We start from the raw sequence: 12,220 nt of genomic DNA, 5'->3' as shown, positions 1-12,220 counted from the left end.
TACCCTTTGCCGCCTAACTACACTATTTAATAGTATTTATTACAAAACCCAACTGTAGGAGGGTAATAAACGTAATATTTCGTACGCATAAGGATTTACTGAGGTTATTCCCTAGCGAGGGAATTATAATCATAGTTTATAGCCACTGCGTTTTAGAGAACGCGGTGGTTGACAACTACTATTAATAGGAGAAATAGAACGATACAAAGCACTAGGTAATTACCTTAATACTAACTACTACGCAATATAGATTTATCTTAGTAGAAGAGGGCCCCGGATGGGCAAGGTATAAATGTATTCCCTAATTTAGTTTTAGTTCCCGTATATTAGGAGTAGCTCGATGAAGGTAAGTATTTACGACGTTTAGAATATTACCGATTCGGGTAGGAAGTAAGTAGTTGTATAGTGTTTATTTGGGGGTTTAGTATAGATACTTTTCTTAGTATTATTAATTTCTTCTCCGTTTAAATAAGTATTTAGTTAGGAGCGGTTATTAATAGATTTCGTTATTTTTATATAATTAGCTACTTAATACTTTATACGGTAGACTATACTCCTAAGAGGGGTGGACCGAGTTCCCTAAGGGGGAGTAGGGGGGTAATATTATAGGGTTAGAACCTAAGGGTTAAGCTTGGCTATTGCCAAGCCGTATCCTACAGCCTGCCAGCCCGATAAGCCGATAAGCTGCGATACGAGCCTTCTAGTTGGCCAAACCCGCATAACTGCCTAGCCCGTACAGTCTTGGCACTGGTTGCACAAAACCTTCTTTCGACTGCACCCTTCTGGTGCAGTCTTTCCTCTCTTTCTTTCCTTGTCAAATATAGTATTTTAACCATATACGACTGCTCGCTGTGCCTTACTCTTGCAGACCCAACACATCTACCAATCTACTACCTATCCACACATTCTACATACCATTCTCCACCATTTTCATCAACGTCCAAAGCGAGGGCGATATTTACTTTATTATTCATCCTCTTTCTGACTTTAATACTATTCTAACCTTCGTCGATCGATACCTTCCGACAAGGGTCCTTTTAAATAACTGTAAAAACTTCGGGGTTAGAAAGTAGTACTTTTCTAAAAATAGTCGCAATAACGTAAAGAACTTTACAATTAATCGTATAGACCCTAGAATTATTTCCCAACATATTTCCACTTCCCGTACTTAATCCTTTACTAATATTATTACCCTCTCTACTATTATTAATAGGGTTAATTATATTATTATTAATTCGTTTTATTTAATTAAATTCTTTTTATATTTTCGAAAAGACTAATTATATCGATTTAATAATATGTAGTATCTATTTAAATTCGTTCTCGAAAATTATATCCTTTTTCTTTTCTATTTAGAACTACTCTAAGAATTCCTTAAACTAATTAAAAATATTATTGGTATAGTAATCGAATATTTAGATTACCCGTACAATAGGGTTAATAATAGTACAAAAAACGTCTATATTAATAAAATTAATAATTATAATAAAAGAACTTCTAATAATTTCCAAGAATATAGAATTATTTTCCTTAATAATTCTAATAAAGTTTTTAATAATAGGAATTGCGGGGATATTATTTAAAGTTATAAAATAAATTTCTTTATTTATTAAGGGTAGATTAGAACCCTTTAATTCGTTAGAAATCTTTAATTTAATATTTTAAAGAGCGTTTAAAATATTAACGTCCTCCTAAATATATATTAGTAATAATTATTATTTTTCTAATAAAATATTTACGTTGGTAATAATAATATTACCATCGAAAATAATAGACTCTTCCTACTACGGGATTTTTTTTAGCGATTAACGGCGTTATAATTATTCTATTAAATAATGTACTTCTTCTTTATAATATACGTTCGCAACGTAATAGTAGGTACAAATACTTATTATAGGGCAAAGCGATATTGAACGTTAGGGGTAAATTAAAATTTATATATTTATATAAGGAGGAAAGGAAGTTATAGAATATATATATAGCTCGTAAGGGATAAACCCAGCGGTAAGCCCATAGTACGTATACGTAATTAACCCACTTGCCGCCTCGGTACCGAAGCGGCAAAGTATTGGCTGTAGTAATGCAGCCAATTAAAGAGCGTACATTAACCCGGCAACTATTACCGTAGTAATACCGCGACCAGATAACAGTCACAGGCTAGCCCTGTGACATATATCTGGTTTTGAAGTATAGGAGGAAGGTGTTGAGTATACTCAACATCGTAGCATACACTAGTAGCAATGTCAAGCGTTATTCCGCTACATAGGAAGGCCATTGGGAGGAACCACCAGTTGTGTTTTGTGAGATGCATCGTAGTATCCGCGCAATTATGTGGCTAGATGGGTTTCTCGCCTCGTATGATCTCGGATATTCTAGAGAGACTTACATCATCAGGAAACGCGGTACCCTCCAGCAATCAACGAGGTAATATAAGTTCATTTTAATGGTAAGCAGACGCCAAGCGCAGCGAGAAAGGCCGTATAAGGTCATCATAAGCAACGAAACGGTGCGAGTTGACAGTGAAGTGTAGGTTGAAGGCGTATAACGGAGTAACTGGTGTTCACAATAAACTGCGTAGACCCACGGAGTAACATACCCGTGTCTGGAGATACTATGTGCACGAGGAGCAGTGAGCATGATAGCATATCTGAGAATATCGGGCAAGACGGCAAATTTCATGGAACAAGTTGACCTGCTAAAGTTTGCTTAGATGGGTGTCTACCATGATGCGCTGGAGCCCATCGCGAACATGCTGGCGTATGCCATGGACACTCGGCCTGCCGGTGTCTCGATCGACCCAGACCTGAACGAACTCGCCGACTGACTTAACCTGGTCGACGCCCTTCTCAAAGAGGGCAATCTCATAGGTGACACTGGAGTTGCCAATCTTGTTAACGCGCAGGCCAAGCTCAGCGCAGGCGGGAAACGAAATGGAGGCGAAGTAATCGTTGTGACTGTGGACTACCATGCCATACTGGGGGGACGAATCTGGCTTGAGACCACAGAATTCGAAGAGATAGCTGTTGATGACGGAATCATAAAGGATATTGTAAATGGAATTATTCATATGTTGGTACATGTCGTTGTCACTCCTGTGCCAATAGGTTAGCACTGGATCGGGGCTTTGCATAGGACAGCAGCAACTTACCATCGCGTGCGATATTCGAGAAAGTAGGGGTAATCAGCCCTTGTACGGCTTTTCAACTGGTCGTAAGCGCCCATGGCGTGACTGTAGCTTGCTTGGATGCTGGCAGCGGACTTCGAATGGACCGGATGTGAGTAAGGGATGAGGCTGAGGAGTGAAGGTGATGGATGAAGTGGTGGTTTAAGAAGCTCAAGTGAGGACGGAGGCGGATAGCTTCACTACCCCAGACTATGTGTTACCGAGGCTCCTACATAGTACACTCTCGGCTGTAGATCCCGATGCACCCATACTCGAATTGGAAATGCGACGATGGCTAGGCGTGCCAGGTAGTCCAACGTCAACAACAACTTAACACGTGGGCGGCGTTAGGATGAGACAGACAGTGCGTATGCCTAGTAGACCAGTAGGTATGCACGGTACGTATATGTAATGTACGTAACATGACCGTACCATTACATTACGTATCTACTTTTAGATACCCCGTAGCGTAGTAGTGGCGCCAACCGCTGTCTTGTACGTATGTGGTAAGGCGTATAGCGGGTAAGTACGGCATTAGGGATGTGGCACGTCAAGCGGGTGCGTTGCATATATGTGCTAACACTGTCAGGCAGGCTATTGCGCCAGATGGGGTAACGCTACCTGTGCGGTGCGATACCGGTACTGCAAGCATGTCCATCCGTCTGAAATTTGTCTGGGGTCCGTCCCATGTGCTCGGCCAGACTACCTACAAACACAACACAACACAACACACCATCACGTCTTGTTCACTTCGTTCCGATTGGAGCTCCGGCCCTCCATCCTCCCTCTACTGTTTTGTCTGACGACAACCAAGCAAGCCATCGCCAACCTGGCTTCCTGTCGCTCCACCGCTGCTGCACTGCTCGCGTCATTTGCACCATTAGCATCGCTGACACGGTTGCTCCCAGGCACGAGACGAAAGATGGCGGCCACAGTCGCGACAAGCCTCGTCACGGACAACGAAACACCGCCCCTTACCCCCGACCCCACGCCAGCTGTTGGAGTGACGGATGCGGCGACCATTTCCCCGGCCGCTGAACCTCCCGCTGTCGCGATCACTCCCTCTGATCCCTGGCCCCGGCCCTACTATATCGAAGATGGCCTTCGCCGCGTCGTGCCGTACCATTACACCTACAACACGTGGTGCAAGGAGCGTTGGCGCGGTCGCAAGCTGATGGAAATATTCGAGGTCGAATTCCGGGACCGGCCGGCCGAGTATTACCGTAACGCCGTTGAGACCGGCCTGGTTGTCGTCAATGGCAAGGCTGTCGGTCCCGAATATGTCCTCAAGAATGGTGACCTCATCTCCCACACCACTCACCGTCACGAGCCTCCCATCACAGCCGAGCCCATTCGCGTGATTCACGAAGACAATGACCTGATTGTCATCAACAAGCCGTCCGGTGTCCCCGTCCACCCCGCTGGCCGCTACAACTACAATTCTGTCGTTGAGATTATCAAGTCCGAGAGGGGACCTGATTTCCTACCCCGTCCCTGCAACAGGCTTGACCGGCTCACCAGCGGTATCATGTTTCTTGCCAAGAACCAGCGTGCGGCCGAACGTCTCGTTGCTCAAATCTCTCAGCGCAGTGTCCGCAAGGAGTACATCGCCAGGGTTGTTGGCAGGTTTCCCGATGGCGAAGTGGTTTGCGATCAACCCATCCTTCAGATTTCCCCCAAACTAACCCTCAACCGTGTGCGCGCCAACGGCAAGGCGGCACGTACCGTTTTCAAGCGCCTGGCCTATTATCCTCCCGTTGACCCGCCTGCCAAGGGTCAGACCGAACAACCGGCTATGCCGGACGCAGAGCAAACGGCGCAGAGGAGGGGTGAAGGAGAAGGATATTCCATTGTCCGCTGCCTTCCTGTTACCGGAAGGACTCATCAAATCCGGGTTCATCTCCAATTCTTAGGTCACCCCATCCAGAACGACCCGATCTATGCCAATCAAAAGGTCTGGGGGTTTGATCTCGGCCGTAACGATGCCGACGCAGCTCGGAACAGTGACGAGGATGTCATTTCCCGTCTCTCCCGGATGGGCAAGGAAGACGTTGCTGATGCGGTTGCATATTATGACGAGATGGTGGACAACTACCATAAGAAGAAGGCCGAAAAGATGTCTGGTCAAGTCTGTGACGTCTGCCAGACACCGCTCTATACGGACCCTGGTGAGCAAGAGCTTTCGCTCTGGCTTCACAGTCTCAGATACGAGGATGCTGATGGAGCATGGAGCTATGTGAGCCCCTTACCCGCCTGGGCGTTACCTCCGAGTGGCATGACAGGACCGACACAGGTAGGCGGAATGGAGGATCTTGTAAGCGCTGTCGAGGCAAGCTCAACATAAAGAGGAAAACCCGCGGAGGATGTTGATGACCCGGACACTGTGCCCATGACTCGTCCTCCGGGACAGTTACCTTTGGTTGCGCTCTTGAAGAGATAGTTCAGGCAAACTGCCAAGTCGTGGCTTGAGAGAGTCGTTGGCTAACTCACTGTGAGGTTGTGCCTCGTCTGGGACTCTGGGTAAGAACCAACAAGTTACACGAGCACTGAAGACGATCTATTGCAGATTATCACCATCATCTTTCCACCGTGATCTCCATGCTGGTGGAGACTACGAGGTCAAGGAATGGTTTCAGAAGGTATGCTTGATGTGCGCGGGGACCCCAGATGCCGTTCACACCTGTCTTCCACTACCGGTGATCTTCGCATGGTCCTAACCGCGTGTGGCAGATCAATGATATAGCAACGTGTGGGGTCGATCCAGGTGCGCCTAATCGGTGCCTGTTTGTTCTGTGCTTGCAACTGGGCGCATACCGCTTTTTCTCACTCGATACGGTTTCACTCAAACCAATCCTATTACTGGATCGTTCCCAGGAAACCCTGCGACCCGCATCAACTCACCAGAAGATTGGTCGAAGCCAGATATAACCGGCGCTATACCTAGTTGAGCTCGGTTGAGTGAAACCGTATCGAGTGAGAAAAAGCGGTACACTACGTAGGTTAGTAGGTCTCAACTACATACTCTCACCGCGCGCAAACTCTTCTCAACACGCTACCATGTCGTTTTCTGAAGCCATATTGCTGTCCCACGCCCACTCGCCTCCGATCAGACATGCTCAACTGCCTCAGCTAGTGGCTCCCGAGTCTCGAAACGTATCCCATCGGATGACGGACAGGATGGAGGCGTGGCCCCCTTTCCCACTCCTTGCCCGCATTCGCCGCTTTTAGGAGATATCGGCTCGGGCTTCGGTCTTTGGGTGGTCCATGCTAGTCTGGTCCTTCACGCACTAACGTATAAGGGACGCAGGGTTTGAGCGAGTTCCCAAGTGGAGAACACTTTCAAGGCACTGTGTTTCAAGCCTCCACCATAGTCCTAGCTGCAGACGCCTGTTGTGGTCCTAGACCTCTGATGCACGTAGCGTGCCAAGCGTGCGTTCGAATGTGACGGTGGCAGACATTCCACAACCATCTTATGTTCTGGAATGCAGTATGTCTATCACCCAGAGGCGCAAGGTGGGAGCTACAACCACATCAAAGTATTTGGATTCGTGTCACCGCTCGTGTGGTCTTTTTTTTCCCCTGATGTCTTTGGTTGATTCGAGGGAGCATCAGATTGCTGGCCGTTCTTTCTGGTGTTGTGCCATGCTACCGTTTGGAGACTGCCTCAACGACGTAGCCGTACTGTCAGACCGTCAAGCTTGCTAGTGTTAAGTTTGTCTAGTGCACGCGGTATAGATTTTGAAGATATTCCGAGCTACGCGCACAGCACTTGGATTTTCAAGACGTTGTCACCAGACACTAGGTCGGTACTGGGGTGTGCTACAGTATGCAAGGCTCTTGGCCCAACATTGCGCTCCAGCATAGCGTGAAAGTCTAAAATTTGGGCCTCAAGTGGACCCGTCAGTCAAAAGGTACATATCCTCGTAACTCGAAGGCCACAAGGGCTTGGCAAAGGTAAACTTTTATGCTGTTCGCAGTATGTGAAGTTACCAATATCTAAAATCCTCGTTCCTTCACTCGTCCCACAATCCCCACTTGGTGACAAGCCGCCCACAATTACAGCAAAGCAAACATCACAAACTGAAAGGGGGAAGTACACTACACAGTAAGTTCTGACCTTCACTATCCCGGCCTGCTGAACGCAAACCAATGGTCTACCGGCCGGCACTCATTGCAGGGGGTGTACCGTGGTCTCTAACCAAACAAGGGTTAGCGCCGGAGCCTCAACGTATCAACTGCATTTGCAAAGGGCGGTTGTTAGATGGCAGTATATAAGGGTTTTATATAAGAGACGAAAGAGTTGGAAGGCACTTGGGGTCATCCATTCTCTCTGCCGCGTGCCTGTCTGGGCAGAGGCCGCTCAGGCCCGGGAGAGGAGGACTGGCGGAGGAATGACCGGCCCAGAGCCTCGCCCCTGTCAGCTCGTCCGTGGCCCGGATTCCAATGTCTAGTCCCCAAGTCTCCGAAAACCGACTGGAAGGGGAAAGTGGAAGCAAAGGCCCAAGGCATCTGGCGCACAGACTGTGGCTTCTAGTCCATACTCCCATGATCCCGATCTTTCAAGACACCTTGACCACCTTCCCCACCTTTGGAAGGGCACCTCTCAAGAGTGGAAGTGTGTACATTGTAGACCCAGCAAGACCAGGGGTTCCTTCCTATTCACCCTTGTCTCTTTGGCGGAGCCCATCTCAGATCACAGCCTGGACTACGCTTCAACGCCGTGCTGTATTGTTAATAAGTGGGCATCCCGCGAGAATCTTCCCTTGGTCCCATCCGTCCACTTGCTCCGGCTTTATCTAGCAACGAACCGTATATATTTCCTTTCATCATTCTCATCTCGAGCAAGGCAGAACTACCAAGAACAACCATTCAGCCTTCAAGACAACATCGATATAGACATACACACAAACGTCTAGTACAGTCACGCATATCGACACAACAACCACCAACTCAAGATGGCTCGGTCTCCTCCTGCCGCCACTACCGGGGAAAACAAGCCGGCTACGGTGAAGAGGAAAGGTGAGTGCTGAATACCATCTTCTCCTGGCAAATCCACCGTGAAGCATTCTGACACTTAGCTTTGTTTGCGGACACAGGCACGAGAAGCGTCTCTACCCTCACGCCTTCACAGCTAGCTAGGAAGCGAGCAAATGATCGGGAAGCGCAACGCGCAATAAGAGCTCGCACCAAGGAGCTCATTGAAAGGCTACAGCGCGAATTGGAAGAATCGAGGGGAAGGGAGAACCGCGATGGAATGGTTCGTGAACTGCTACAGAAGAACAAGGCATTGGAGCACGAAGTGCGAACATTAAGGGAAGCCCTTGGCATCGGGAACCGTCCGTTTCCTCAATCTGGTAAGCCAATTTTCTCTTTTTTTGGACTCATGCGGTCATTCCTATGGTTTCGATCTCGTTCCAAAGGCTAACCCATTGTGACTAAAGGCTACGAGGTGGATGGACTGCAAACTTCGCCATCAGCAGTTCCAGGCCGCGGGGCATCCTTCCCCCAAGGCTCCACGGACTATGGTGCACCGACAAGCTTCGGGTCATCTTACCTCCCTACTCCTGAACCTTGTGAGACATGGCCTCCGGTGGTCCCCGTCTCTTCGGTAACTGTTTCTTCAGTGGTCTCAAGTCCGTCTTCATCCACGGGGCATCCTGACGAGTACGTGGCTAGCCACGTCCCCACAAGCGTTCCTCCTTCATTGATGGACTCCTCTGTAATGAGCCAAGCTACGGGAATCTCTTGCCTGGACGGCATGAAGGTCAACTACGAGGACATTGAAACTGGTGAGTAGCCCTCGTGGTTTTTGGTCGATGTCTTATGTGCGCGTGTTTACTGACACGGCTTAGACCGCGGATACTGCCCGACCAGCGTTCCACAGCCGCAATCCTCGTATCTCCCCCAGCAGTCCTGGTCTATGTACCCGACACCAACCTACTATCCACAATCGCCTACGGTTTGATGCCATATCGGTACAAATGTTCGTTTTTGAGGGCAATCAGCCTGTCGCGGACAATCACAGTGTTGCGGACGGGCAGCCTACGAGACAACAGCTACAACAACACCAACTCTCTGGACAACAATTACAGATACAGACGACGACCATCAACGTCGATAAAGGCCAAAGACGCGCAATGTTCATTTGAAACACACAGATCTCGATGCGTTTACGCCACATATCAGCTACACAGCAAGCGGCTTGTTGTTTTTTCTCATAACTCTGGAGCATTTCACCTTGTTTCTCATCCTTTTCTCTCCAACAGAGGACCACGGAGAAAAGATGATGTATTTCTGCGGACGGCACAGGGGGTTCTTATACTTGATCTTATTTTTCTACGGGTTATTCGGTTTGTATCCCTACCTGTTTCACTTGCTCAAAAAGGGGGCAGATGGGATGGGTCAACACTATGAGGGAGGGGCAAGCACCCCTTCCACCTTTACACTGGCTGGCGGGAGTAACGGTTCACGAAAACGCATCACTTGGCGCATCATGTTGGTCTTTTTTCTTTTTCTTTTGGTGGGCGGACATATAAAGCGAATTATAGAGGGACGGCAATGGCATGATCGGCTGGTGGGGTACGTATACCCTCTTGGATGGAGTTCGGTCGGAATATGGTTTTTTTATTCGGCGTCTATGGCGTTTTCATGGTTAGACTCTGTGTAGAAAAAGGCCGCTTTCCCTTTGTGTACATAGTATGCAGGATGTTTTATGATACTCGAATGACTACGAAGCTATTGGATTGTCAGTGTCAAAGAGATCTCCCTCGCCGTTTTGTAAGTAGCAATAACTGAGGAAAAGGGAACATGTTTCGTGGTTACGGAACAGGAGACTTGAGGTCTGGAGCACATCACCACGCAAGTACAGAAGCACCATGCCACTTAGAAGCCCTACCATTGCGGTTTTGGTGTGGGCGGAGACGTGGATGGGCCTTCGGTCTGAAGCTCAGGAGCTCCAACAGTCTCTGACCGCACTGACCGCACTTGGCCGGCGCCGTCGGATACGTCATGTGTTAGGCTCTCCTTCCTCGGAGTAAGTACCTCTACCTAGCATGACCCCGAAGTTGTTTTCAGGTAGTGTAAACTATAGCGAGGTACGAGGGCGTCAAGGTACGGGGAGTGGATGATCAAGCAAGGGTCCCTGGTCCTATTTTTAGCGCTGGATTTGGACAAGCAGCACAAGGGCGAGAGATTCACAAACTTCTGTAGAAACTGCTGCACGCAATTGGCCAATGGGTTCCAGCATGGAAGGCGCACAGAAAAGGTAAAGAGCAAAAAAAAGGGCAGATGGAATCATTAGCGGAACTCTTTCCTTCAAGGAGCGACCGCTTTCAGATATCCACAAGGTATAGTGGGTCGTGGTGAGTGGTTTTCTCCTTTCTTTGCGTCCCCATTCGGCACCAAGGCCAGCGGAGCTCGGGGCCCCAGAGAACTGGCGAGGCTCAATAAAGGGAGGCCCATGTTAGCAAAGAGTGGCATTGAGTGCGAATACTCAAGAACTGCAAGCACAGTAGCGCGTACGTAGGCTGGCAAAGTAGTCAAATCCAAAGGGGTGCCGAAAGGGCACTTCGGGCTCGGAGTTGACCGGGCTGTTGCCCACTCGGGCATGAAATGCTGTGGGTAGTGCCGAGCGCGACTGGCTCTAGCTCACGTCGCCGAGGTATGCCTGAGCCAAGAGGATACCAGACACATGGTGAATCTGGCGATGTTTGGCTGGGGTTTGTTGTTGAGAGGACCACAAACTGCATGACGATTCCAACTTGGAGACCACGCACGGATCCATAGAGGTACAGCGAGAGTGTGCCCATGCCAGGTACACTTACACCAGAGAGCCAGAATCAGTGCTCGGACTTGTATGTGCACAGTCGAGACCATCCAGCCCTGCTGGAGGAAGCTAGTATCCAAGGGGAAAGGACAAGACGGGTGGTGCGTAGGCGCCTTTGGCCTTGTAGACCTTGAAATGGAATCAGTCCAAAGGTTTCGACGGGCGAGTTCGAGAACCCAAGGAATGCACGTACCGTGTTACATGTGTATCAGATGGCAAATTGGCGCTCTATGACTGGCCAACGCACCAGAGAGGGTGCTGGGGCCAATGGAGCCGGCAAATGGCCAGCTCGTGGGGAACCCCTGGAAGGCCTTGATGCATAACTCTTTTACTAACTAGGGAGACTAGGTAAAGGCAGGCATGCTGGCCCTGTTGCTTCCCAGAGCCTCACTAGAACGGGCTTGTACCTGCCGGGAAGATATCAAAGCGAGGACGTAGAGACAGATAGACTACATACCTTAGCTAAAAGCTGTCAACGTTGAACACCACCACCACCGCCACGCTGAGAGTCCTGGGTTCATGCTCGTGAATAGCGTCAGACGAGCCATTTTAAAACAAGTTCGTCTCAGAAACGGGCCACGTGTGGCTCATGGCGGCTGGCCCATCAAATTTAGAGAACAACACTTTGAGCAACTACACGTAGGAGAGTGCCAAACCTTTGAGGACGAACTGGGCGATTACCCTGACAATGCTTGATCAGCAAATACCATTATTACACTAGTGCCTGTCCACACCCCCACAATCACGGAGAACATTTTTTTTTCTTGGTAATTTCCTGGAATGCATTGACCGGACAAATGGGAGAGGTGTTGAGGTTGGAATATGAGATTTTGATATACACGTATGTACAATCTTCTGAGAGGCCATAGCGGTTGATGGGATTGGGCGACGTACGCACAGTAATGGATACCTGCTCATGTTCTATGCCCACAGCCCCCATCCCGGTTTCTCCGCGTCTACCCCGACCTCTCACGCACCGAGGCGAGGACGGGGAGGACGGGGAGAACGGGGGGGACGGGGGGACTGGGAGTACGGGGAGTACGGGGATGAGACGGAGACGGAGACGGAGACGGAGAGGGCACATGGGGGAGGCGGCCTCCTGGGTGTGGTGTGGTTCATGTGGTCTCGGAGGCATCAAGGTACAGGAGACGGACGACCGACGCAGGGGACGTGAAAAAGGCGGCAGACAGATGGTGGGCGGTGGACGTAAACGTGGACGTGGACGCAGACCC

The 12,220-nt window shown here is 49.1% G+C and overlaps 4 protein-coding genes across 4 annotated transcripts; 3 read left to right on the top strand and 1 right to left on the bottom strand.

Annotated features, from left to right (window-relative positions):
• Positions 1-2,503: 2,503 nt before the first annotated feature.
• B0H65DRAFT_237019 (HotDog domain-containing protein) lies at positions 2,504-3,501 on the bottom strand. The gene is made up of 2 exons (XM_062822273.1): positions 3,149-3,501; positions 2,504-3,092 (listed from the first exon to the last, which is right to left on the bottom strand). The coding sequence occupies exons 1-2, from the start codon at positions 3,220-3,222 to the stop codon at positions 2,696-2,698; spliced, it is 471 nt and encodes a 156-aa protein (XP_062680809.1). The 5' UTR covers positions 3,223-3,501; the 3' UTR covers positions 2,504-2,695.
• Positions 3,502-4,085: 584 nt separating this feature from the next.
• Positions 4,086-5,507, top strand: B0H65DRAFT_429731 (pseudouridine synthase; the record flags this gene model as incomplete). Its single annotated transcript, XM_062824840.1, has 1 exon — positions 4,086-5,507. The coding sequence occupies one exon, from the start codon at positions 4,086-4,088 to the stop codon at positions 5,505-5,507; it is 1,422 nt and encodes a 473-aa protein (XP_062680808.1).
• A 2,388-nt stretch (positions 5,508-7,895) lies between these two features.
• Positions 7,896-9,287, top strand: B0H65DRAFT_236949 (uncharacterized protein). The gene is made up of 4 exons (XM_062822272.1): positions 7,896-8,182; positions 8,260-8,517; positions 8,605-8,952; positions 9,016-9,287. The coding sequence occupies exons 1-4, from the start codon at positions 8,119-8,121 to the stop codon at positions 9,126-9,128; spliced, it is 783 nt and encodes a 260-aa protein (XP_062680807.1). The 5' UTR covers positions 7,896-8,118; the 3' UTR covers positions 9,129-9,287.
• A 751-nt stretch (positions 9,288-10,038) lies between these two features.
• Positions 10,039-11,684, top strand: B0H65DRAFT_443782 (uncharacterized protein; the record flags this gene model as incomplete). Its single annotated transcript, XM_062825647.1, has 6 exons — positions 10,039-10,196; positions 10,254-10,257; positions 10,373-10,427; positions 10,788-10,823; positions 11,328-11,336; positions 11,458-11,684. The coding sequence occupies 6 exons, from the start codon at positions 10,039-10,041 to the stop codon at positions 11,682-11,684; spliced, it is 489 nt and encodes a 162-aa protein (XP_062680806.1).
• Between the last annotated feature and the right edge of the window lie 536 nt (positions 11,685-12,220).

The sequence above is a fragment of the Neurospora tetraspora genome, assembly GCF_033439725.1.
Source record: "Neurospora tetraspora strain CBS 560.94 chromosome Unknown B0H65scaffold_5, whole genome shotgun sequence".
Taxonomy (NCBI): domain Eukaryota; kingdom Fungi; phylum Ascomycota; class Sordariomycetes; order Sordariales; family Sordariaceae; genus Neurospora; species Neurospora tetraspora.
This window is presented reverse-complemented; position numbering and strand designations above follow the sequence as displayed.

What these genes read in the sequence shown, in the direction of transcription:
- B0H65DRAFT_237019 (XM_062822273.1), bottom strand. Translation starts at nt 3,222, where the DNA reads ATGGGCGCTTACGACCAGTTGAAAAGCCGTACAAGGGCTGATTACCCC. An exon ending in CTCGAATATCGCACGCGATG is followed by an intron (nt 3,093 to 3,148) that starts GTAAGTTGCTGC and finishes CTATTGGCACAG; the next exon opens with GAGTGACAACGACATGTACC.
- B0H65DRAFT_236949 (XM_062822272.1), top strand. Translation starts at nt 8,119, where the DNA reads ATGGCTCGGTCTCCTCCTGCCGCCACTACCGGGGAAAACAAGCCGGCT. An exon ending in GGCTACGGTGAAGAGGAAAG is followed by an intron (nt 8,183 to 8,259) that starts GTGAGTGCTGAA and finishes TTGCGGACACAG; the next exon opens with GCACGAGAAGCGTCTCTACC. An exon ending in CTACGAGGACATTGAAACTG is followed by an intron (nt 8,953 to 9,015) that starts GTGAGTAGCCCT and finishes GACACGGCTTAG; the next exon opens with ACCGCGGATACTGCCCGACC.